This window comes from Mustelus asterias, chromosome 11 (assembly GCF_964213995.1).
Source record: "Mustelus asterias chromosome 11, sMusAst1.hap1.1, whole genome shotgun sequence".
Classification (NCBI taxonomy): domain Eukaryota; kingdom Metazoa; phylum Chordata; class Chondrichthyes; order Carcharhiniformes; family Triakidae; genus Mustelus; species Mustelus asterias.
The window spans coordinates 108,507,406-108,534,677 of record NC_135811.1 but is presented as its reverse complement, the minus strand read 5'-3'; the positions used below and the strand labels follow the sequence as shown (position 1 = coordinate 108,534,677).

General features: G+C 47.3%; 1 protein-coding gene across 1 annotated transcript; it reads left to right on the top strand.

The window, feature by feature from the left end:
• The first annotated feature begins 238 nt into the window (after positions 1–238).
• cdk5rap3 (CDK5 regulatory subunit associated protein 3) lies at positions 239–26,446 on the top strand. The gene is made up of 14 exons (XM_078224253.1): positions 239–282; positions 3,701–3,746; positions 6,198–6,329; positions 7,367–7,467; positions 7,558–7,606; positions 8,945–9,123; positions 11,788–11,924; positions 14,834–14,981; positions 15,564–15,647; positions 15,738–15,828; positions 17,676–17,764; positions 20,747–20,952; positions 22,349–22,520; positions 25,675–26,446. The coding sequence occupies exons 1-14, from the start codon at positions 277–279 to the stop codon at positions 25,738–25,740; spliced, it is 1,506 nt and encodes a 501-aa protein (XP_078080379.1). The 5' UTR covers positions 239–276; the 3' UTR covers positions 25,741–26,446.
• Positions 26,447–27,272: the final 826 nt, after the last annotated feature.

Here is a 27,272-nt window from a genome sequence, read left to right as displayed (position 1 = left end):
GCTATTGGAGGAATGAGGTCCCGCCTCTAATCCAAACCACCAATCACTGGCCATCTGATCCATTCCTATTGGACACTGAAATACAGACAACAGCGGATTGGTTGGCTGTGATAGGGGCGCGTCCTGATTGGCCAGCGGTCTGATTGGTTGCACGATGTGACCAGTCGGTCGCCGATTGGTTGCTGGGAGCTCCTCAATATTCAACGACCTCCGGTGACCCGTTTTCCCATTGGCTGCCGCTCCGGGGACACGTGACAGAGGCGGGGCTGGAGCAAGATGGAGGTGAGAGGCCGGAGTGTCCTGAATCCGGGCCGGGGCGGGTGTCCGGAGCTCGGTGTCCGTGGCGGCGGCGGCGGGGGGAGGGACTCTGTGCCCGGGGCGGGCGGGGCCGGGATGTGTTTTGGGGACGTCAGAGACACGAAACAAAAGCGGCCGTGACATCATCATCAGCAACAAACAGCAGCGGCGGCGGCGGCGGCACTGACCCAGTCAGCCCGGCCCCTGTGTCGCTGCAAGGGGACAGTCAGAGGTTTAACACCAGGTTAAAGCCCAACAGGTTTATTTGGTAGCAAAAGCCACACAAGCTTTCTGAGCTCCAAGGCCCCTTGATAAACCCGTTGGACTTTAACCTGGTGTAAAACTTCTTACTGTGTTTACCCCAGTCCAACGCCGGCATCTCCACATCGGTGCAAGAGAACAGTGTCCGGGCTGTGGGTGCGGCTGGGCCCCGTTCCAGTGGACGGTGTCTGCGCCCTGGGCGCGAGCGGGCCGCGTCCCAGTGGACGGCGTCCGCCAGCGGGCCCGGTCCCAGGGAACGGCGTCCGCGCCCTGGGCACCGGCGGGCCCCGTCCCAGTGGACGGTGTCCGCCAGCTGGCCCCATCCCAGTGGACGGTGTCCGCAGGGGGGCCCCGAGCTGCGGCGTCCCCGGCCGGGCCCCGCCCGAGCGGTGGCGTCCGTGCCATGGGCACGAGTGGGCACTGTACAAGCGACAGTGGTGCTGCCTGGCGAGGGCACTCAGCGTGGCTGTGTCCTTGCCCGCGGTGTGTCAGCGACAGTGCCAAGGCGACCGAGACCTCGGACAATGTTAGCGGCAGGTTCTGAGGCAGATTGTGTGAGGAAACACTGGCTGAGTGTCAGCATCCGAGAACAGACTCCACTCTCCATGCAACAGGTGCTGAGTCGGTGGATGGCGAGAGGGCACTTTTCGAGGGACAATACCGGAGCTGGGGTGCAAGTGAGCACTGTCCAAATGACATGATCATCGCCAGGTGGGAGACAGAATACTGTCCAAGCGACAACATTGGAGACGGGTCAACGGGGCAGTGTCAGAGTGACAGGATCCAAGCTGGGCCATGTTAACTGAGTGATACAGTCCGAGGCTGGTAATACCCACCATGTGACAGTGTCTGAGTGACTTTTTCCGAGCCAGGAGGTGTCCAACATATGGACATCGGAATGGGATGAAGCTGCCTTCCGTTTGGTGTGAGCAGTGTCCTGGGAAAGGAGCTGGTGTCGAGAATCTGCTGCCAATATTTGGCCACAAATTGAAAGTAATGCTGAATTTCTCCAATCTGTCTCGGCCCCGAGCTCCTGTCACTTGTGCATCTTTCCCAAACTCCTCCTTGCTCAGGGACTACCCCTGCCATTGCTTTTCTTCTTGTTCGTCTGAACCTCCCACGTTAACCTCTCCTTGCTCCCATCCCGGCTCCACCTATTTTACACACACTTCCTGCAGCAGCTGCAGTCCCTACGACAGAATGTGCTCTTTGTATCATAGAACATAGAACAATACAGCACAGAACAGGCCCTTCGGCCCACAATGTTATGCCGAGCTTTATCGGAATCCAAGATCAAGCTATCCCACTCCCTATCATCCTGGTGTGCTCCATGTGCCTATCCAATAACCGCTTAAATGTTCCTAAAGTGTCTGACTCCACTATCACTGCAGGCAGTCCATTCCACACCCCAACCACTCTCTGCGTAAAGAACTGACCTCGGACATCCTTCCTATATCTCCCACCGTGAACCCTATAGTTATGCCCCCTTGTAAAGGCTCCATCCACCCGAGGAAATAGTCTTTGAACGTTCACTCTATCTATCCCCTTCATCATTTTATAAACCTCTATTAAGTCTCCCCTCAACCTCCTCCGCTCCAGAGAGAACAGCCCTAGCTCCCTCAACCTTTCCTCATAAGACCTACCCTCCAAACCAGGCAGCATCCTGGTAAATCTCCTCTGCACTCTTTCCAGCGCTTCCACATCCTTCTTATAGTGAGGTGACCAGAACTGCACACAATATTCCAAATGTGGTCTCACCAAGGTCCTGTACAGTTGCAGCATAACCCCACGGCTCTTAAACTCCAACCCCCTCTTAAACTCCAACCCCCTGTTAATAAAAGCTAACACACTATAGGCCTTCTTCACAGCTCTATCCACTTGAGTGGCAACCTTCAGAGATCTGTGGATATGGACCCCAAGATCTCTCTGTTCCTCCACAGTCTTCAGAACCCTACCTTTGACCCTGTAATCCACATTTAAATTTGTCCTACCAAAATTAATCACCTCACATTTATCAGGGTTAAACTCCATCTGCCATTTTTCAGCCCAGCTTTGCATCCTATCTATGTCTCTTTGCAGTCTACAACAGCCCTCCACCTCATCCACTACTCCACCAATCTTGGTGTCATCAACAAATTTACTGATCCACCCTTCAGCCCCCTCCTCTAAGTCATTAATAAAAATCACAAAGAGCAGAGGACCAAGCACTGATCCCTGTGGCACTCCGCTAGCAACCTGCCTCCAGTCTGAAAATTTTCCATCCACCACCACCCTCTGTCTTCGATCAGACAGCCAGTTACCTATCCAATCGGCGAACTTTCCCCCTATCCCACACCTCCTTACTTTCTTCATAAGCCGACCATGGGGGACCTTATCAAACGCCTTACTAAAATCCATGTATATGACATCAACTGCTCTACCTTCACAAAACACTTAGTTACCTCCTCAAAAAATTCTTATCAAATTTGTGAGGCACGACTTGCCCTTCACGAATCCGTGCTGACTACCCCGGATTAATCCGCATCTTTCTAAATGGTCGTAAATCCCATCCCTAAGGACCTTTTCCATCAACGTACCAACCGCCTAGTAAGACTAACCGGCCTATAATTACCAGGGTCATTGCTATTCCCTTTCTTAAACAGAGGAACAACATTCGCCACTCTCCAGTCCTCTGGCACCATCCCCGTGGACAGTGAGGACCCAAAGATCAAAGCCAAAGGCTCTGCAATTTCATCCCTTGCCTCCCAAAGAATCCTAGGATATATTTCATCAGGCCCAGGGGACTTATCGACCTTCAGTTTATTCAAAACTGCTAGTACATCCTCCCTCCGAACATCTACTTCCTCCAGCCTATTAGCTTGTGACACCTTCTCTTCCTCAAAAACATGGCCCCTCTCCTTGGTGAACACTGAAGAAAAGTATTCATTCATCACCTCTCCTATCTCTACTCACTCCATACACAAGTTCTCACTACTGTCCTTGACTGGCCTTAACCTCACCCTCCATATCCTCAAAGCCCTTTTACTGTAGGCCCATCTGACTGGCTTTTCTTCACCCACTTTTGCCACTGTGTGGGGGCTGCTGCAGAAACAACTTGTTCCCATTTCCATCAAGTTTAAGGGTGTGTTTGTTTTCTTTACAGGACCAAAGGAAATGGCCAATTGACATCCAGTCCAGGAAGCTCCTAGGTAAGTTTCTGCACCGGTGAATTGTTAACAGAATGGAACACCACCAAAGGTGGCCATTTGGCCCATCTTGCCTATGCCAGCTGTTTGAAAGAGCAATCTGATTGGTTTCAGTCCCTCTGCAATTCCTGCAAATGTTTTTGTTTCAAAAATTTATCCAATTTAATTTGAAGGTTATCATTGGCTGTTTCCCCATTCAGGCAGCGCATTCCAGAACTTACTCAAAAATACAATTCATAGAATCATACGGTGCAGAAGAGGTCCTTTGGCCCATCAAATCCACGCCAACACATCAGAAGCACCTGAACTCCCCCTAATCCCATCTGTCAGCACTTGGCCCATAGCCCCCTGAATGTTATCAAAAGAGGAAGGATGTGAGGCAACCTGCCTCTACCACCCTCCCAGGCAGCACATTCCAACCTGTCACCCCCATCTCACCTCTGCTTCTTTTGCCAATGATCATAGTATTGCCCAGAGTCAGCCGAGAAAACTTGAGACCATCTGTTGTCCTTAATCATACTGCATCTCACCACAAGGTCAGAAGGTTGTGGGTTCAAACCCCACTCTGGAGTGAGTGCATCAACAGCAGGTTTTTCCAAACTGGAAATCAATGTGAGTGGCTGGTGGGTAAACAGGACTTGTCATTTGTACTGCTGTAGTAAACAGGAATAAAGGTACAGCGGCAAAATTAATATAAACTAAGTGTGTTTGAAGAAATCACAAAAATATATGAGAAAAGAAAAGTTGAAGGCCATTCCTTCAGTATTTCAGAAGCTATAAAGTCCAAGACTGACACTCCCATTGCTGTACTTGCTGTTGGAAAGGATGCCCAGAAAAGTCACCATAATTGGACAAAACATTCCCTGAATCGCTATCAGGGATCGGGGTAAGCACCAAGAAGGAGCTGGTGAATTGGAGTCAATTGCTGCATTTTGGAACATTATAAAGAGGACAAGTCAGTGTTTGATGCTCAGAATCCCTGGAGCTATAAGGCTGTTGCAATGAGTCTGAATGACAATTCTAGCAAAACAGTCCCTTTGAAAAGTCTGAGGGTTGGTAATAACTTGGTCCTTTTTTAAGTATATGAAACAGTGAAGTTTCGGTTTTTTAAATGACATTACATTAGGCTCTGAGTCACTGCAACACCCAATGACTGACCTTCCCTCCTCCCTGACCTTTGTGAAATCTTTACTGTGGAACCGGAGTGATGGACAAGGTGACTCCTGCCATCAGTGGGGTTGAAGGGGGCAGGGGTGGAGGTCACTCCCATCCTGCTCAGTCCTGTCCGGTAGTTCCCCATTGGTGGCCCAGTAGTTAGTGTAGAGTTTGCACATTCTCCCCGTGACTGCGTGGGTTTCCTCCGGGTGCTCCGGTTTCCTCCCACAGTCTGAAAGACGTGCTGGTTAGGTGCATTGACCCGAACAGGCGCCGGAGTGTGGCGACTAGGGGAATTTCACAGTAACTTCATTGCCTTGTGACTAATAAATAAACTTAGTTGGTTGATAGTCACATTGAGAACATTCTGGAATCAGGAAAGACATTTGCATTTATGTAGCATGATTCACACCCTCAGGACATCCTAAATTGTGTTACAGCCAATGAAGTACTACTTGAAGTGTCGTCTCTGTTGTCTCTCTCGGGCAGTCCCTCAGATTGGGGATGTTTGCCTCCTTACTGCTTTGATAGGTTCTGAGTTGGTTGCTAATTGCAATGTGTGATCTGCAGACTCTTCCACGTGAGGGGCAGGCAGTGTTTGCAGCGTTGGGTAGACGGGTTGTTTGAAGGCTTTTGCTTCCTCCCATGCGTCGACTTCACCTCTGCACGTTCTCCACAAAGTCTCTCGGTTTGTTTGGTGCTTTCCCGAATAAGCCTTCTGCATTTTGGTCGGTTAGAAGCCAGGGTCTCCCGTGAATCGTTGGGGATGTTTACCTTCTTCAGAGATGCTTTGAGGACAAACCTAAAGTGTTTCCGCTGTCCTCCTGGGAGTTTCCTGCTGTGACTGAGTTCTGGGTAGCGCAGTTGCTTTGCGAGTAATTGTTGTAATATAGAAACTCAGCAGCCAATTCGCCCACAGCAAGATCCCACAGGCACCAATGATATCATCTGCTTTTTAAGTGATATTGATTAAGGATAAATAGTGACCGGAGAGAACTCTGCTGTGCTTCAAAACAAATCCATGGAATCCTTTTGGCCTGCCTGAGAGGGCAGGTGTGGCCCTGTTTACAGTCACATCTGGAAGACAGCAGTGCAGCATTGAGGGAGTGTTCCACTGGAGTGTCAGCCCGGGTTTTGTGGGGTACCTTCTTGTCAGAAAACAATGTGTAGTCCAGAGTGGAAGGCAGAGATACACCTCTGTGCGTCGCAAGAAGAAATGGAATTGCTGTAATCATGTTGTTTCCTGAATATTCAGCATGACGTGCCTCACCCGAGTATTTTGTCCCCTGTCTCTCGCAGACTGGCTGGTGGATAGGAGGCATTGCAAGCTGAAGTGGCAGAACTCGGTGCTGGTAATTCGTGAAAAAATCAACAGCGCGATCCAGGATATGCCGGAGAACGAGGAGATCAAACAGCTCCTGTCAGGATCATGTTAGTGCCACTTCTGCTGTATCTAACCCTGGAAGCCTGTGTGTCTAAACAGGATTCATAATTAACTTGGCATTAGTGGGGTAACTATGTGGGGTTACGGAGATAGGGCCTGGGTGGGATTGTTGTTGGTGCAGGCTCGATGGGCTGAATGGCCTCCTTCTGCACTGTACGGATTCTGTGATTCTAGTCCAGGAGCAGTGCACATTGAGCAGAGGACAATTCTGTCTATTGTACATTGAGTCTGTAGCACAAAAACAAACCATTTGACCCAACAGATCCATTATGCTCATCTTTATATTCCTATTTCCCACTTGACTTCATCTCCATCAGCATTTCCTTCCCTTCTCCCCCATGTACTTAAGGGAAATCTAGATTAAAAGCATCTAAGTTTTTGATTTAATTTCTGTACACCCGTCACCCCCTCCCCTCCCCTCCCCTCCCCTCCACTCCCCTCCCCTCCCCTCCCCTTCCCTCCCCTCCCGCTTATTGACCTCCGTTGACTCCGGTCCAACAACTCCCCCCCCCCCCCCCCCCCCGTTTTCAAATTCTTCCCTGGTTTCTTCCTCCTCTCTATCTCTGTAACCTCCTCCTGCCTCACAACCCCCCGGAATCTCTGTAGTTCTTAAATTTGACCCTTTGGTGCATCCTGGACGATTTAATCACTTCCCCATTGGTGGCCATGCTTCCAGCTGCCTGGGCTCTGGAATTTCCCCCTCTAAACTCCTCCATCTCTCACTACTCTCTCCTTTAGGTCACTACTTAAAAATGACACTTTGATTAATATTTTGTTCAGCGGTCCAAATGTCTGTTCAGTTTAATAACATTCCTGTGAAGTGCCTTCGGGCATCTTACTGTGTTACTGATGCTGAATTCAAGTTGTTTTTGTAACAATTTTTCTTAAGAGACCTCACAAGTACGGTTGCGAGATTGGAAATTTATGGTTAATCCAATGGCATTTGATGGAAATCAGGCAGTCGTGGTTTTGTATCGATGTGATATTCCTTTTCTGTGGACTGATAATTTGCCCTCTTCTCCAGATATCCACTATTTCCATTGCTTGAGAATTGTAGAGATCCTCAGAAGGACGGAAGCTTCCACAAAGAATATTTTTGGTAGCTATTCCTCTCAGAGAATGAAGGTAAATTTATTCCAAATTTGACACAGTTCCTTCTGGTTTTTTCTCTTTAAAGATCTAAAGTTAGTCCTTTTCTTCACCTTGTTGCTACAGGACTGGCAGGAGATAGTGTGCCTGTATGAAAAAGACAACATCTATCTAGGTAAGGAAGCTAGTTTGCTTTTATTTTATTTTACTAGGATATGGTTCCTGCTCTGTCCAAGACCACAAGAAACTACAAAGGTTGTGAATGTAGCCCAATCCATCACGCAAACCAGCCTCACATCCATTGATTCTGTCTACACTTCCCACTGCCTCGGCAAAGCATTCAGCATAGTTAAGGACTCCATGCACCCCGGACGTTCTCTCTTCCACCTTCTTCCGTCGGGGAAAAAGATACAAAAGCCTGAGGTCACGAACCAACTGACTCAAGAACAACTTCTTCCCTGCTGCAGTTAGACTTTTGAATGGACCTACCTCGCATTAAGTTGATCTTTCTCTATGCCCTGGCTATGACTGTAGCATTACATTCTGCACCCATTGTTTCCTTCTCTATGAACAGTATGCTTTGCATAGCGCACAAGAAACAATACTTTTCACTGTATGCTAATACATGTGACAATAATAAATCAAATCAATTTTACTGTAAATTCATTAAAACCAAGCCCATCCTGATGCCTGGCTGACAGCTGTGGGTGCCAAACTAACCTCAATCACAGACTTGAGCCCATCCGCTCAGTTGATCTAAAATTCCTTGCAGTATGTACAATGATATATGAAAAATATTGCGTCTGGCATAATGCCCTCTAATTCAGGTTTATAATTGTAATTTCCCATGTAAACCCCCCCTGTTGCACTGCAACACCAGCATTGATGAGAGGTTGCAATTGCACTGTGACCAGTTTGTATAAGAAGATTCCATTCTGAATGTGGCCAATTGGCCTCCGTTAATATGGAAATCTGGGATGGTTGGCGCCTGTAGCATGGCAGGACCCTCAATTGCCATTTTGGGCCAGGACCAGTTGGTGTCTACACTGTACTCACTCTAACCAGCCCCATAAAGGTTGCTAAAGGCAAATGTGGAATTATTTCAGTGCGCCCCAGTGAGAATACATCACAAAAATAATCTGAGACGATGCTGCCTCTAGGACCTACGTGTTCCACATCCTTACCACTTTGGGTAAAGCTGTTTCTTCTGAACTTCTTGGATTTATTAGTGTCTGTGATATATTTATGACCCCTAGTTTTGGTTTCCTCCACATGTGGAAACATCTCTGTGTCGGCCCTGTGCAAACGTTTTAATTTTGAAATTTTAAAGACCCTCTTTCAGGTAACCCCTTAGTCTTTATTCTGGAACAAAGACCCCAGTCTGTTGAGTCTTTCTGGATGGGTATATTCCCCTTAAATGCAATGGGAGTGTGAGGAGATCTCTCCGCCTGTGGCTGCGATTTTGACCACCCTCATTCCTCACAGACGTGTTTCCTGTTTCTTTTTACAACAGCTGAACTCTCCAGTCTCCTGGTGCGAAATGTGAATTATGAAATCCCGTCCCTGAAGAAGCAAATCAGTAAGTGCCAGCAGCTGCAGCAGGAATATAGCCGCAAGGAGCTGGATTATATCAACAATGCAGCTGCTTTACGGGAGAAATTCTTCATTTCCTGCAGGCAGTTTGGAATAACGGTGAGTCCATGTCTGCACTCTTGCTAAGTTATAATTCTAGCAAAACAATTGATGACAGGAACCAGGCGTTGGAAAGCTGGAATGTAGCCATACGTTGGAAAGCTGGAATGTAGCCATACGTTGGAAAGCTGGAATGTAGCTATACGTTGGATGTTTTGGCTTTGATGGCCGTTCAAATACATACTGTGAAATTCCATGGTCTCTACACGGAGTTAAACAGCATTCAGGCAACCAAGAGACAGTCCTCACCCAAACTAAAACTATTTGAGTTTTCTACTCGATTTTGGTCATAGGCTGCGAGTTGGTTGAGGGAGTGGCACTGATAGCTAGATGTTTGGACCCTTGCACCTTATCTGACCCCAGGACCATATTTTGAGAGTTGTGCTCCAGCCCAGCAATGGCGAAAGGAGCAAGTCCGGAGAATCCAAGAACAAAATGAATTATTCCGTCCACCAGATCATACCCACGCTGACTGTCTGAAAGTACTATTCAATCCGTCACACTCTCTGCTTTTTCTCCAGAGACCTTGCTGCAAATTTTAACTAAAGATCAGTTATTTTTGAAAACCACAGTTAGGTTGATTTTCATCACTCTTTTATGCATTCCAAGATCAGAACTGCTCCCTAAATTGCAAAAACTCTAATCATTTCCTCCCTGGCCAATTACCTTAAACCTTTGTCCCTCTGGTTACCACCCCTCCTGATGTGGAGATGCCGGCGTTGGACTGGGGTAAACACAGTAAGAAGTTTAACAACACCAGGTTAAAGTCCAACAGGTTTATTTGGTAGCAAAAGCCACACAAGCTTTCGGAGCTCCAAGCCCCTTCTTCAGGTGAGTGGGAATTCTGTTCACAAACAGGGCATATAAAGACACAGACTCAATTTACATGAATAATGGTTGGAATGCGAATACTTACAGCTAATCAAGTCTTAAAGATACAAACAACGTGAGTGGAGAGAGCATCAAGACAGGCTAAAAAGATGTGTATTGTCTCCAGACAAGACAGCCAGTGAAACTCTGCAGGTCCAGGCGAGCTGTGGGGCTTACAAATAGTGTGACATGAACCCAATATCCCGGTTGAGGCCGTCCTCGTGTGTGCGGAACTTGGCTATCAGTTTCTGCTCAGCGACTCTGCGCCGTCGTGTGTTGTGAAGGCCGCCTTGGAGAACGCTTACCCGAATATCAGAGGCCGAATGCCCGTGACCGCTGAAGTGCTCCCCCACAGGAAGAGAGCAGTCTTGCCTGCTGATATATGCCCTGTTTGTGAACAGAATTCCCACTCACCTGAAGAAGGGGCTTGGCGCTCCGAAAGCTTGTGTGGCTTTTGCTACCAAATAAACCTGTTGGACTTTAACCTGGTGTTAACCTGTCCAAACCCTTCATGATGTTGAATGCCTCCATTAAACCTCCTCTTACCCATCTCTGCTCTAAGGAGAACAATCCCAGTCTCTCCAACTGGTACCATTCTGATCAACCTCCTCTTGTACCCTCTCCATAATCTTTGACATTTTTTCTGAAGCATGATGTCCAGGCTAACCTAACTTGATTTGATTTATTATTGTCACATGTATTAGTGTACGGTGAAAAGTATTGTTTCTTGTGCACTGTACAGACAAAGCATACTGTTCATAGAGAAGGAAAGGAGAGAGTGCAGAATGTTGTGTTACAGTCACAGCTAGGGTGTAGAGAAAAATCAACTTAATGCGAGGTAAGTCCATTCAAAAGTCTGATGGCAGCAGGGAAGAAGCTGTTCTTGAGTCGGTTGGTATGTAACCTCAGACTTTTGTATCTTTTTCCCGATGGAAGAAGGTGGAAGAGAGAATGTCCAAGGTGCGTGGGGTCCTTAATTATGCTGGCTGCTTTGCCGAGGCAGCGGGAAGTGTAGACAGAGTCAATGGATGGGAGGCTGGTTTGCGTGATGGATTGGGCTACATTCATGACTTTTTGTAGTTTTTTGCAGTCTTGGGCAGAGCAGGAGCCATACCAAGCTGTGATACAACCAGAAAGAATGCTTTCTATGGTGCACCTGTAAAAGTTGGTGAGAGTCGTAGCTGACATGCTGAATTTCTGCGATTTTTGAAGGTTTTGCATAACTTCCTTGTTTTTGTGCTTTATGTATCGTGTTTATAAAATCCTTTATCCAGAGACTGGTTAGAATGTGGAACGCGCTACTAGGAGGAGTGGTTAGTGTGAACAGCGTCGCTACATTGAAAGTGAAGCTAGATAAACAGAAGCGAAAAAGCGATAGAATGATATTTATGTTGGGATGGGAGCCTGGAGCATGGACACCAGCAGAGACCATGTGGGGCCACGTAGCCCCTTTCTGTGTTGTAGAGACTACGGGTGGACTTTCCAGCCGCATTCACCCATAGCCAGAAAATCCTGCCCAAAGTCAACTGACCTTTGCATGGTCCGTGTCCCGGCCGCTACGATTCCTGCAGCGGGCGGGACGGGAAAATTCCACCTCACATCTTAATGTTTAACCAAGCATCCTGTATCTGCTTTTAGAAATTTATCAACTTGTGCCACCTTCAGGGATTTATATCTGTGAATCCCAGCTCACCGTGTTTCCCCCTTTAAGTAATTTCCCTTCCAAAAATATGGCAAAGGTTGTCGAGCATTCTGCCGTGGTTATGTGACAGAAGTTTCTGTGTCACTCTGCAGGGGAATGATGTTCAGCAGGAGCTGCTGTCCCTGTGCAGTGACCTCCCATCTGGTCTCGATGGTATAGCTGAGGGAACCAGGAATCTGACCGATGCCCTTGATCTGTATGGAGCCTGTGTGGAGTTTGTGTGTGGCAGGTAAGGATGTGGCAGGAGGCATTGGAGTTGGAATATACCCACCAGGCTTTGGTCAAAGTGGGTCAACAAGAGTCACTCAGTGATAAAGAAGTCCAGCCCGCCTTTGGCACAGTGTCTGATTTGGGTGGATGGCTGATCCGTGAAGCACTGTCGAAACTGCAGCTGCACACTTCTGCCACTGGGTGGAGCTTCCTGAGCAGCTGATCCCCTTGCCTGAACAGAGGGCAATGTCACTCCGTACCTCCCGGTGGGGTGGGGGTGATAGTGGCAGGGTGGTAATGTTTTTAAGTTTATTAGTGTCACAAGTAAGGCTTACATTAACACTGCAGTGAAGTTTCTGTGAAAATCCCCTAGTCGCCACACTCTGGCACCTGTTCGGGTACACTGAGGGGGAATTTAGCACGGCCAATGCACCCTAACCAGTACGTCTTTCGGACTCTGGGAGGAAACCAGAGCACCCGGAGGAAACCCACGCAGACACGGGGGGAATGTACAGACTCTACACAGACAGTGACCCAAGCTGGGAATCGAGCCCGGGTCCCTGGTGCTGTGAGGCAGCAGTGCTAACCACTGTGCCACCGTGTCACTGGACTGGTAATCACTCTGGCGACACATGTTCAAGCCCCAGGTCGGCAGCTCGTGATATTTAGATTCAGTGAATAAAATGTGGAATATAAATCTCACCATCAGTAATGGTGACCGTGGAACTATCATTGATTATTGCAAAATCTCATCTGGTTCAAATGCCCTTTAGAACATCTGCCCTCCTTGCCCGATGTGGCCTGCGTGTGACTCTCGACCCACAGCAATGTGGTTGATTCTTAACTGCCCCTAAGGCCCAGCAGGCCCCTCAGATCAAGGACAATTAGGGATGGGCAATAAATGTTGGCCCAGCCAGCGACACCCACGTCCCACAAAAGAATTAAGAAAAGATAGGGAGAAACTATTTCCTTTTTCTTTGGGGGGAAGTTCAGAACAAGGGGGTAAAATTTAAAGTTAGAGAGAGGGTGCTCAGGAGTAATGGCACGGTAGCACAGTGGTTAGCACTGCTGCCTCACAGCGCCAGGGACCCGGGTTCGATTCCCGGCTTGGGTCACTGTCTTGTGGAGTCTGCACGTTCTCCCCGTGTCTGCGTGGGTTTCTTCCGGGTGCTCCGGTTTCCTCCCACAGTCCAAAGATGTGCAGTTTAGATGAATTGGCCGTGCTAAATTCTCCCTCAGTGTACCCGATAGGCGCCGGAGTGTGGCGACTAGGGGATTTTCACAGTAACTTCATTGCAGTGTTAATGTAAGCCTTACTTGTGACACTAATAAATAAACTTCAATGTCGGAATGTTTAAGGAGTGGAAATTCCCAGATTGATCTTTTTTTTTGCTGGACAGTTGAGGGTTCTGGAATCAGTGGGTCGGTGGAATTGAGATGCAGATTAAATGATTGAATGATGCAACACGGTCAAGGGATTGAATCGGAAAATAGGAAATAGAATGAGCAGGCCCTTCGAGTCTGCTCTGCCATATTCTGTTCGATCCTGGCTGATCTACCTCAACGCCATTTTTCTGCACTATCCCCATATCCTTCGATATCTTTAGTATCTAGAAATCTATTATCTCTGTCTTAATGACTGTGCCTCTACAGCACTCTGATGCAGAGAATTCCAAAGATTCACCACCTTGTGAGTGAAGAAAGTCCTCATCTCAGTTCTAAATGGCCTACCCCTTATCCTGCGATTTGATCCCCAGTTCTAGACCCCCAGCCTGGGGGAATATCCTTCCTGTATCTACCCTGTTGAGTCCCGTAAGAATTTTGTATGTTTGAATGAGATCACCTCTCATTCCTCTAAACTCTAGAGAATATAGGCCCGGTCTCCTCAGTCTCTCCTCAAAGGACAATCCCAATCGCAAGGATCAGACTGATGAGCCTTTGTTGCACTCCCTCTCTGGCAAGAATATCCTTCCTTGGGTAAACTCTGCACACTACTCCAAGGCCCTGTACAATTGCAGCAAGACTTCTTGCTCCTGTACTCAAATCCTATGCAATTGCTGCAGTGCTCGAAAGCTGCCCGTGTTTTACCCCTGTGCTGATTCTGCCCCATAGTTGTAGATGTGCCTGTGGAGGATGCCAGGGATGGGGTCTGATTCTCAGAGAATAGTGAGAATGTGGAACTCTCTACCCCGGGAGTGATTGAAGCAAATAGAATAGATGTATTTAAGGGGAAAATAAACAAGTGAATGAGGGAGAAGGAGAGGGATGGTCACAGTGATCGACTTGGGTGAGAAAAGTTGGGAGGAGGCTCGGGTGGAACATAAACACCAGCATGTACTGACTGGCCAAATGGCCTGTTTCTGTGCTGTCTGTGATCCAGTGAGGCAGCTGGGACTGGTGGCACATCCTGTAGATGTTCATGGTGCCCACAGCACAGAGCATCTGTCCTGTCCCTTGGTGTAGAGGTGCTTGAGGACAGGAGGGAAGGAAGAGGAAAGGAGCGTGACCACAAAATAAATTCATTGAATCGTAAGATTTTGCCAACCTTTTCCTGTTGCTTCATTGGTCCAAAGGATGACTGTTAGACACTTCTGCTAAAGCAGAATTTTGTCTTGTTGTAAATTGTGAGGCAGGAATTTTGGAACCATGATTCCCCAATCAATTTCACCCGATTGGTCAATTCCAGACATGGCATCATCCCCCCAGTCAATCTGGAACACAGATCTCACTATTCTCTGGGAATCAGAACCCATCCCTGGCACCCTCCACAGGCACATCTACAACTACAAAACACAATCAGCACAGGGGTCCATCAAACCAGCCCCAGGCAGCCTGGGGATTTCACTCCCTTCCTTCCTCGCCCTCCCGCTTCAGTCTGTGTTCCGTGTGTTTTGCTGCTGATTAATCCCGCTGTGTTGTGGTTGGCAGTGTATCTGAGGCTGTTGCTCCATTACTGAAACATGTTCGACTCAAAGGAAACACAACAGTTTATGAATGGAGAACTGGACAGGCACCGTTGGCCATTGAGCGGCCGGTTAGCTTGGAGAATGTGGGGACACAACAAGCAACAGACGCAGTGAGTGTAACAAGCCCACTCTCTCTTAACCCTTTCAATGCCGAATCTTTGAGCAACTACTCTCCTTGTTGATTATCCATCCACGGCCGGGTTTACTGCCCACTACAGCACTCCTCTCTGACACTCAGATTAGCGGGACATCAGGAGATGGTTCCAGGCATGTTGGAGTGCCAATCAGCAAATCTATTTTTTTCTATTTTATTCCAGTGTTTACAGAGTTTTAAAATAAATTTAAAAACTACAAAATAACTCGAGGCTTTGATGATTTCTAGTCATCCTGTAATCTTAGTCTGCGTTATCTAATAATGCAATGCTCTGATAAGCGCATGGCCAATGTTGCCACCATCACTGAGATTGAATAGGAACTTGCTTTACGTCCTCCTCACTCAGTACTGTGGGAGGCACATGCCCGGAGTTTGCCAAGGTCTAAGAATCACTCCACAAAACCCTGCCTTGTACCACACATCTTGTCTTGGTTTCACTGCGACTTGCCCTAACCAGTTGAGGAGTATGTGTGCCGAGGCTGCTCTTTGCTGCACTATCTGATCTTCAGTTAACTCAGTGCTGTGATCTGTGCTCCAGATTGACTGGGGGGATGATGCCATGTCTGGAATTGACCAATCGGCTGAAATTGATTGGGGAATCACAGTGGAAGAAAATACTGAGGTGAGTCCCCGAATCTCAGATCCACCCTCCTGTCCTGATGTTGTTTTTTGCAGGTCTTGGTCATTTTACTTTGTATTTCCCCCCCCCAAGGTGAACGGTGAGAAACAGGGAGCTGATGTGACCGACTGGGGAGAAAACACCAGTGCTGCGGTGGAGATCAGTGCGGAGTCTGGCTCTGAAGGTAATCTTTTACATACCTTCCACTGATACATGGTACATATATGAGCAGGAGGTTAAGTTGCGATCTGGTCATCTAATCTTGTGTATTTCCAAGCTCTTTGGAGGTTAGAATGATGAGATTCCAGCTTGCAACTCACCCCCAGGTGTTTTCTGTATGGAAACCACCCAAGCCCTTGAGTAAATTCCAGCCTGTAAATTGACACCTGGGTGTCATTTTGTCCAGTAAAGTTTCAGTTCTTCAATATAATAATTCTGATGGATGTACAATAATGGGCCCCTACCCTGAGATCAATTATAGGTTTGAGTGGTTTTGATGATTTTGATTTTAAATACCTGTCAATGCAAAAGGAGTCTGAGGGGGAAACCTGATAGAGGTCTACAAAATTATGAGAGGGATAGACAGGGGGGATAGTCAGAGGCTTTTTCCCAGGGTGGAGGTGTCAATTACAAGGGGCACAGGTTCAAGGTGAGGGGGAAAGTTTAAAGGAGATGTGCGGGGGAAGTTTCTCACGCAGAGAGCGGTGGGTGCCTGGAACGCGCTGCCAGAGGAGGTGATGGAAGGAGGCACATTAGCAACATTTAAGAGGCATCTGGATGGGTGCGTGAATAGGAAAGGAATAGGGGGATACGGACCGAGTAAGGACAGGAGGTTTTTTTTTGTTTAGTTAGGGCATCATGATGGGTGCAGGTTTGGAGGGACGAAGGGCCCGTTCCTGCACTTTTCTTTGTTCTTTGTTAAAACTTGTAAAATTACTTGTCTCCTGAAACTTGGTGATAAATCCAGCATTTCTCTCAATTGGCTTCAGTTCTCCCGATAGGTTGTCAGTCTCTGTAGGCAACATTCTTGCCTCGGAGTCAAAGGGTTGTGGGTTCAAGTCCCACTCCAGCTAGGCTGGCACTCCCAGCGTAGCACTGAGGGAGTGCTGCCTTTTAGTCGAGTTGTTAAACCAAGACCCTGTCTGTCCCCTCAAGGTGGAAATAAAATATTCCAATTTCGAAGAAGAGCAGGTGATCCCTGCCCAGTATCCTGGGTAATAAGAACTAGGAGCAGGAGTAGGCCATCTGGCCCCTCGAGCCTGCTCCGCCATTCAATAAGATCATGGCTGATCTTTTTGTGGACTCAGCTCCACTTACCCGCCCATCACCATAACCCTTAATTCCTTTACTGTTCAACAATGTATCTACCCTTGCCTTAAAAACATTCAACGAGGTAGCCTCAACTGCTTCACTGGGCAGGGAATTCCACAGATTCACAACCCTTTGTGTGAAGAAGTTCCTCCTCAACTCAGTCCTAAATCTGCTCCCCCTTATTTTGAGGCCATGCCCCCTAGTTCCAGTAATACGTGTCCCTTAATCAACACCCTGTAAACAAATTGCCTGGCCATTTATCTCATTGCTCTGTGTGGCTATGAAGCTTTGTCCTGCGGGTATGAGAGGCGCTACATAAATACAACAGCAACATAGAGCAACATAAATATGAGATTGTGTTGAAAAGAGCAATTTATTTTATTTAGCCAGTAGGTGGCAGTGCTGCTCACGGAATGATGCCCGGGGTAGGAATCTGTTCTGCAGTTTACACGGAGTCTTTCACACTCTCTCCATCTGCTTCCACGGTTCATGACGTTTGGGCTATTTGTGAAAAAGTGCTTCTAGGTGATGTGATCACCTGTCATCATCTCTGAGCCTCAATTCCAAAATATCCAAACGCATGAATATTATATTTTGAGTATATCTGAATAAAATATTTGGATTCAGACCAGTAATATTCCGATCTAACGCTGAGCACTGAGTTTACAATCACAGGCTGACTCGTTCCCTGTTGGTTGAAATTCTCTCTTGTGATTTTAGGTGATGACGGAGTGGCAAAGGGGAATGACGCTCTGACTATCCTGGAAAATACAGAAACAAGAAACCAGTTTATTAATGAACTCATGGAGGTACTTTCCAGCTCGAAATTAAAAAAAGGCTTTGATTTGATTTATTATTGTCACATGTATTAACATACAATGAAAAGTATTGTTTCTTGCGCGCTACACAGACAAAGCATACCGTTCATAGAGAAGGAAACGAGAGAGTGCAGAATGTAGTGTTACAGTCATAGCTAGGGTGTAGAGAAAGATCAACTTAATGCAAGGTCGCCAAATCTGTAAGATACTGCATTAAAGCATTGTTACAGAGTTTAAAAGAGTTAAAATTACGTTTTAGAAGCATAGAACGAGAGTAAAAGATAGAATTAGAAGGTACGCTGGACACAGCTCGCAAGAAGTCACCTCGTTCCAGCGCCATCTTGAGGGAATTGGGACAGGGAAAATGTTCAAAATACATTGATCAGGAATGAAATGTATTGCCGCAGTGTTTGTTACTGGGCTGCATGAGCAACTTTTGGCCACAGTGTGGTTCCAGTGAGCTAATATTTTGGTACGGTTCAACTACGATGTGATTGAATGTTAGAACGGATGTGAGACACTGAATGGCCTGCAGTTCATTTGTTCACATAGAGGTAAGTGAATGCCTGCAGTTCCACTGTGATGCAGGCAACCGCGAGGGGCTCTGGGGTAAATTATTTTTCAAAGTTGCGATACCTGTCCATTCTCCAGCCCACCCCCACCTTTCTCTTGCGTTGCCCCTCTTCGGATGTCCTGTGGAGTCGCTTGTGGTCAAAGTGTGGCCATAAGCGGGTGTCACACATCAAACACTCCGCATGAATTACAACATCATTCACAGCAAGGGCCCCTGGAGAGGAAAGTAGCCCATGGCTGATTGGGTTTTGTTCTTATTCCTACTCACAGGTTCCAACACACCACCTGTAGAATTTACTCCCCATTGAAATGCGCACTGCCTGGCACGGAGCAGGGAGAGAGGCAGGCGACTGTCTTTATTTCTTAGCCTGTTAGGTTGCAGCTGATGGTTTTTACACAGAGGTTTGGTGTTCCCTCTGGGCGCGAGTACTGGTGTTCATCGCTGCTAGAGAGGAAGGTTTACCAATCGCATGGCGCTTGTATAATCCCAGCTCCACACAATCTGCATATCTTTCTCTGTAACATCAACCAGGAATTCGCCTCTGTTGAAATAACCAGCATTGCTTTCCTTTCGCCCTCTCGTTCTGACGAAGGGTCACCCTGACTCAAAATGTCGGCTCAAAACATCTGACACAGATGCTGTCAGACCTGCTGAGATTTTCCAGCATTTTCTGTTTGTGTTTTGTTTATGATGAGGAGATGCCGGCGTTGGACTGGGGTGGGCGCAGTAAGAAGCCTCACAACACCAGCTTAAAGTCCAACAGGTTTACTTGGAACCATGAGCTTTCGGAGCGCTGCTCCTTCATCAGGTGAGTGAAGGAGCGAGACTGCGAAAGCTCGCGATTCCAAATAAACCTGTCGAACTTTAACCTGGTGTTGAGAGACTTCTTGCTTTTTTTATTAAAACACTTTTGATGCTTTAAAAGAAAGGAAGATTCAGAACTCTGTAGCTCCTTTCATGACCAATGGATGTCACAAAGCGTTCTCCAGCCAGTGAGGTATTTTTAAAGTGTAGTCACTGTTGTAACGCAGGAAGTGTCGCAGTCAATTTGCACACAGCAAGATCCCACAAGCAGCAGTGTCACATGACCAGATAAGCTGTTTTTGTAATGTTACGTAGGGCATTAGTGAAGCCACATTTTGAGTCCTGTGTACAGTATTTGTCCCCTTATTTAAGGAAGGATGTAAATGCATTGGAAGCAGTTCAGAGATGGTTTACCAAACCAATATCTGGAATGGGATATGATGAGGAAATGTTGGACATTGGTCCGAGGTGTCTTTATTGAAACATATTGTTAGGTGTGTATTGATACATATTCTGAGGGGCACTGACAGGGTGGATGTGGAGAGAATAGTTTCTTGTCAGAGAACCTAGAACTAGGGGTCACTGTTTAAAAATATGGGGTCATCCATTTGAGAGAAATGAAAAATTTCTTTCTCTCTTGAGGGTTGAGAGTCTCTGGAACTTTCTTCCTTGAAGGGCTATGGAAGCAGAGACTTTGAATATTTTTAAGGCAGACATAGATTCTTGATCCGAAATGGGGTGATAGATTATTGGGGATAGGCGGGAATGTAGGGTTCAGAGTAAAAATCAGATCATCCGTGGTCTTATTGAATGGGAGAGCAGGATTGAGGGGCTGAGTGGCCTACTTCTGCTCCTAGTTTATATGTTGTTTGAGATAAATGGAAAGTTAACTCCCTTGCTCTTAGGTTAGATCTGTCATGTCCACCTGAGTGGGCAGAACAACCCTCGGTTTGAAATCTCATCTGAAGTTTCCATTAAATGTTGTTTCCAGATTGTTGAAAGCTTTGTCCTTCCGCGTCATCCTAATATATATAATTATGCACCAGCTGTACTCGAATCAATTCTGAGGAAGGCCATTTTGTGCTGTGTCACCTCTGACCTTCATGATCTGTAAGAAGTCTCAAAACACCAGGTTAAAGTCCACCAGGTTGGACTTTTTAACCTGGTGTTGTGAGACTCCTTACTGTGCTTACCCCAGTCCAACGCCGGCATCTCCACATCATGATCTGCCCAGCAATGAGCTGTTGCCTGATCTGAGATACAACGCAGCTTTCCCAGCCAATGCTAACAGAGTCTGGAGGCTGGTATCTCCCGGTTCCTTGTAGAGTAGCTGTGAGGCACAATTTCAATCATCATATTGAGTGAGGAGCATTGGCCCCATATTCCAATTTAATTGGTTATTGCTTCTGGTAGGGAAGTGCCTGACCTGTGGGGGAATCAGTGGAGTAAACCCATCCCCAGTGTGTGATTGATCACTTCCAAGACTCGCTGTTGGCCAAACATCTGGCTGCTTTTTGTTCTGAGATGTGCGTGACCTTGTTTGTTGCCGTCCAGGGCTGGTTTCCTGATTGAATTTTTTAAATCGTCCCTCCCAGTTACAGGACTTCCTGCGCCAGCGACTCAGCGAGATGAAGGAGGAGGCAGACATTCTCTCCATCAACCAATTTCAAACCGCCCCGGCCATTGTCCAGAGTCAGGATGTAGCTAAAGTTGTTGCCATGATGTCTGTGGTGAAGGACCTCCTCCAGAGATTGACCAACGTAAAGATGAGGCATCTGTTCATGATCCACGCCTCTCCCAGGTTTGATGCTAATGATGTTTTATCAATTGAAATTCATCTTGGAAATGTTGGCTCACTCCCTCTGGGGTTTGCTTGGGAACAGGAGGAAGTAATTCAGCCTTTTGAACCAGCTCTGCTATTCAGAGCCAGATCTCGGTTCCATAATCTTTGAAACCTATCCAATTCAGTCTTAACATTTTGAATTAACTCATTCCCCACTCCCTCCACACCCCACTCAGCAACCGTTTCCGGAGAGATTTCCATTAACCTTTATCATAGAATCCCCACAGTGCAGATGGAGGCCACCCGGCCCATCGAGTCTGCACTGACAACAGTCCCACCCAGGCCCCATCCCCGCAACCCCACATATCCACCCTTCAAATCCCCCTCATACTAAGGGGCAATTTAGCCTGGCCAATCCACCTAACCAGCACATCTTTATGTGAGATGAGATCAGTCATTGTATTGGATGGTGGAGCAGGCTTGAGGGGCTGAATGGCCTACTCCGGCTCCTAGTTCTTATGCTTCTGTGTTTTAATCCTGGTGTGCGCTGAGTTAAGTGAACCTGAATTGCAACAGCAGTAAAGATGCAACACTTAGACACAGCTTCCGAAATTGGGAGGGAAACGGCAGCCCAGTTGCCCCTCCCCTGAACTATACCAGCTGCAGCCTGAATGTATCTGCCATCAGCTTGGGGCTGGGATAAACTCGGCTGCTGTTCGACTATCCTGTAAATTATTCAATCCTCTGTGAAGCACCCCCGCTTTCCCCCCCTGATTGTTCCTTAGCGCCCCATCTTTTGTCATTGTCTGGTATGCAGACCATCTTCTGGTAATCATAGAATCCCTTCCAGGGCAGAAGGAGGCCATTCGGCCCATTGAGTCTGCACCAACCACAATCCCACCCAGGCCCTGCAACCCAACATATTTACTCTACTAATCTCCCTGATACTGGGGCAATTTAGCATGGCCAATCAACCTAACCCACACGTCTTTGGACTGTGGGAGAAAACCGGAGCACCCGGAGGAAACCCACGCAGACACGGGGAGAGTGTGCAGACTCCACGCAGACAGTGACCTGAAGCCGGAATTGAACCGGGGTCCCTGGCACTGTGAGGCAGCGGCACTAACCACTGTGCCACCAAGAAATCAGGAGATTATCACAACCACAGAATATCAACAACTATGGTGCCCCCATGGTTAAATAGGTCCATGTTCCTCCTCTAACCTCACTGAGCGAGCAACCCCAGGCCTCCAGCGCCCGTGGAAACAACTCTTCCCCACACCATCCCGCTACCAATCACCCGTCCCCCCCCCCCCCCCCCCCCCCCCCCCCCCCACAACATGCAAAACCTGGGGAGGGAGGATTGCAAAATGGCAAGCTGCAAACTGAGGGTACGTTAATGATTCTGCCTCAGATACATAGACCGCGTGACTGACCTCCTGCAGCAGAAGCTGAAACAGGCCCAAGCAGTGGGAGAAAAGCAGCATCTGATGGTGAAGAAACGGGAGCAATCTCTGGAGGAACAGGCTGCCCTTGAACCCAAACTAGACCTTCTAGTTCAGAGAACCAAAGAACTTCGGAAGCTGGTAAGTTGCTCATGTTACTGCACGCGTGTCACACGCATGTGCGGGCTTAAATTTACTGGAAATTTCACTTGTCAGTGAGCAGGGTTAGAATTAAAAATTATATTATTTGTTGCAGTCCCTATTCCTGCCACTGTGTGTCATCAATGAGATTTATATTTTAGAACCCTAGGACCCTTACTGTGCAGAAAGAGGCCATTCAGCCCATCAGGTCTGCACTGACTCGCCGAAAAAACATCTTAGTCAGGCCCACCCCCTGCCCTGTCCCCATAACCCCGTGCATTTAGCATGGCTAATCAAACTAACTAGCACCTCTTTGGGAGGAAACCAGAGCACCCAGAAGAATCCCACACACACATTCTATATTCAAAACCTTGGGATGTCTCAAAGTGCTATATAACTAATGAAGTATGGTCACTGTTCCAACATAGGAAACACAGCAGCTAGTTTGTGCACAGCAAGCTCCCAGAAATAGCAATGTGACAATGGTCATGTTTTTTTGGTTGTGGCACAAGGCCACGCAGGAGGGGATTAACATTGTATTGCTGTCAAACTAACGAGAAAATGTGGATCCTGTGATCCCACAATGCACTGACTTGCAAAGTACAGCAAGCCAGACAAAACCTACAGTAACAGGTCAGATAATCTATGGTAATGTTGTTGGTTAGGAGAGTTTGGGGGAAAACTCCCCCATTCTTCCTCCAGTGGTGCTCTGGGACCTCTTGCTCTTGCCATCTGAGAGGACAGACAGGACCACGCTTTAATGTCTCATCCTAAACATGGCACCTTCCTTAAACAGTGCAGTGCTCCCTCAGCACTGCACTGGGAGCGTCAGCTGAGGCTGTGTTGAAACCTGTGGAGTGGGATTGGAATCCGCAAGCTGTCTGACTCAGAGCTGAGAGAGAGGTACCCACCCAAACAACAACCTGCCGTTAAACCAGTGCCCCATCTGCCCTCTCGTGTGTGTGGAAGATCCCACAGCACTGTTTCGAAGAAGAGAAATTGAACTATCGCATGTCCTAGCCAATACTTAACCCTCAATCAACATCATTAACACAGATTATCTGTTTGTTATCACATTATTTGTGATAGCTTGCTATTGGCCAACAATTTCCTGCATTAAAAGATTATCTAACAGTTTAAAAAGTACTTCACTGAGTATAAAGCACTTTGGGGCTAAGATCCTAAGAGACTCAATATAAATCTTTCCATTGTGAGCGAGGTCAGTCTGTGTGCCGCAGAGTCTGGGCAGTTTTAAATATTGTGGCTGTTCTAATCTGAGTGCGCAAGAAAGGATAATTCTCATTCATTAGATGGAAGCAATTTGATACGTAATTAACAAAATTGATCCCTGCTTCTGATTTTCTTACTCCGCTTGCAGGCTGCACACATTGGCTTTTAACTGATAGGTCATTGAGTTACCATGAATTTCTCAGGCCTCCCTCTGACAGTGCGGCTTTCAGGCGCTCAGTCTTGCTTCCCTGTTTTCCTTCTGGATAACAGCCTGTTCATGGGCAGCACGGTAGCACAGTGGTTAGCACTGCTGCTTTACAGTGTCAAGATCCCGGGTTCAAGTCCCGGCTTGGGTCACTGTCTGTGCGGAGTTTGCACGTTCTCCCCATGTCTGTGTGGGTTTCCTCGGGTGCCTTCCACATCCTGAAAGACGCGCTGGTGCATTGACCTGAACAGGTGCCGGACTGTGGTGACTAGGGGAATTTCACGGTAACTTTATTGCAATGTTAATGTAAGCCTTACTTGTATAAAGCAAAGTAAGGTTTATTTACTAGTGTCACAAGTAGGCTTACATTAACACTGCAATGAAGTTACTGCAAAAATCCCCTAGTCGCCTGTTTGGGTACACTGAGGGGGAATTTAGCATGGCCAATGCACCTAACCAGCTCATCTTTGGACTGTGGGAGGAAACCGGAGCACCCAGAGGAAACCCATGCAGACACGGGGAGAACATGCAAACTCCACACAGACAGTGGGTCAAGCCGGGAATTGAACCCCGGTCCCTGTGCTGTGAGGCAGCAGTGTGCCATCATGCCATATTGTGACTAATAAATAAAACTTTAACTTTACTTTTCAGTGTTCAATGCCCAGGTATCCCAGATGAGGAATTAGGGTATTGTGGAATCATAGAGAGAACCCATGGAGCATCTCAATATGTTGTACGTAGAGATTCGGCCCACTGCATTAACCCCTTCTGGCAGCCAGTAACCCTGAATGGGATTGCATTGGACAGTTAAAGCTCATTGTACTTGAGGCTGGGAAAGTGGAGGGGGTGGGAATCTCGACAAGCGAATGATTGATTGAAAATCGTGAATAAGTTATTGTTTAGCATGTCCAGTGGTGTATTAGTAAATTACTAGAGTACATGTTTGACTATGTATGGATATGGTGTCAATAATGGCTCAGCATTTTTCCTCAGAGTCACAAGATTGCGCATTCAAGCCCCACCCCAGAGCTCGAACACACTCCAGTGCAGGGTCTGCAGGAGTGCTGCACAGTTAAAGGTGTTGTCTTTCAGATGGGATGTTAAAGCTTTTGTCTGCCCATTTAGGACAGTGTAAAAGATCCCATAACGCTATTTGGAAGAAGAGCAGGGGAGTTCTGACTAACCCTGTTAGTGTGTGACAGTGCTCGAGTGTCAACATTAGTGTCTGACACCAAGGGCGGGATTTTACTGTCTCACCCGCCATGGGAATTGTAGCAGGAGGGACGTGGACCATGGGGCTGCATGGTGGCACATTGGTTAGCACTGCTGCCTCACAGCGCCAGGGACCCAGGTTCAATTCCAGCCTCGGGTCACTGTCTGTGTGGTGTTTGCACGTTCTCCCCGTGTCTGCATGGGTTTCCTCCGGGTGCTCTGACTTCTACCCACACTCCAAAGACGTGCAGATTAGGTTGATTGGCCATTCTAAATTGACCCTAGTGTCAGGGGGATTAGCAGGGTAAATATGTGGGGTTGCGGGAATATGGCCTGGGTGGTATTGTGGGTCGGTGCAGACTGGATGGGTGGAATGGCCTCCTTCTGCACTGTAGGAATTCTATGCAAAGGTCCTTTGATCCCAGGAAGAATGTTCTGGCCTTGGAGCTGCCCCAAGTGTGACAGGGATGGTGTGTAAAGTTCTTTTTACTTTGTTATCTCTTTCAGATCGAGGCCGATATCTCCAAACGGTATCAGAACCGCCGGGTAAATCTGATGGGGGTCATCGTCTAACTGGCTGTGCAACTCCCTGGCTTCGCTGACCCTCTAACAAACAGCACACTACTTGGTACTTGCTGCTCTCACCAAAGACTGACACTTTTGCCAAGTGTTTCACTGAAGAAGAATGAAACGGAAGCTCAAATCCCGAATGTGCTTTAGAGACTGAGAGTTTTAGAGATTTGAATTTGCGTGTGACTCCCATCAGTGCAGACAGCAAACCTGGAAAACACTCTAGAGTATAACAGGTGTAGAGTGGGGGGAGAGGGAGGGTTATATTTGTTAACATTTTATAACTAAATAAATTGTATTTTCTACCCATGAGGAGGAACTGTTTGAGTGAGTTATTGAGTAAAGCTGCAGATCCCATCGACTGTCGCTCATTAATACTTAATTCAGATGGTGCTGGACAGACCTCAACTCCTGTTCAGAAAGTTAAACCCAGTTGGGACACAGACGGATACCTCATTCCGCAGTTATAAATGTGAAACTGTGGTATTCGTATCCGTAAACACAGTCAGCAAACACGGATTTTACTCTGACATTGCACCCAAACAACTCACGCACATAAATGTCCATATTGCAGAAACATTCATACACTGACACACAGACATGCACAAGTATTCACAAGTGTTCACAGATGTGTGTGGTACAGTTTTTTGTTCTGTATTCTGCTTGTCACAGGCAAAATCACTAATTATTAAACCTAACAATAAAATGATATTTAAGTTGTGCCAACTCCTTCCTTGTTACTGCATCTTGGATACATGTCGAGGCCTGCGTGCACATCTCTGTTTTTATTTATTGGGCCGCATTTATTGCTCATCCCTGAAGGCACTTTTAAGAGTCAAGGTCGGCCAAACCCAGGTAACGGCCACAGATTTCCTTCCCTTAAGGACATTAAGGGCAGCACGGTGGCTAGCACAGCTGCCTCACAACACCAGGGGCCCGGATTCGAATCCCGGCTTGGGTCACTGTGTAGAATTAGCACATTTTCCCGTGTCTGCGTGCGTTTCCTCCGGGTGCTCCGATTTCCTCCCACAGTCCAAAGATGTGTGGGGTTAGGTGGATTGGCCATGCTAAATTGCCCCTTAGTGTCAGGAGGACTCACTAGGGTAAATGCTTGGGGGATATGGGCATAGGGCCTGGGTGGGATTGTGGTCGTGCAGACTCGATGGGCCGAATGGCCTCCTTCTGCATTCTGTGATTAGTGAACCGAATGCTGGTTTTACGACAGTCGACAATGGTTTCGTGGTCATCATTAGACTTTAATTCCAGATTTTTATTGAATTCAGATATCACCATCTGCTATGGTGGGATTCGAACCTGGGTCCCCAGAGCATTACCCTGGGTCTCTGGATTACTAGTCCAATGACAAAACCACCATGCCACTGTTTGGGTTGGTATGTACCTGTGGTAAATACATGTATGGAATTACCTGCTGCTACCGTCTACCTTAGATGATGCAGCTGCTTTCTATACAGGATGCATTGTTGTCCCAGGAAGTCCATGGGTCTGTATGTGACACATTTACATCACATCCAGCA

Coding starts and splice junctions, on each gene's coding strand:
- cdk5rap3 (XM_078224253.1), top strand. Junction 11,925..14,833: donor GTGGAGTTTGTGTGTGGCAG/GTAAGGATGTGG, acceptor TGTGGTTGGCAG/TGTATCTGAGGCTGTTGCTC. Junction 14,982..15,563: donor CACAACAAGCAACAGACGCA/GTGAGTGTAACA, acceptor TCTGTGCTCCAG/ATTGACTGGGGGGATGATGC.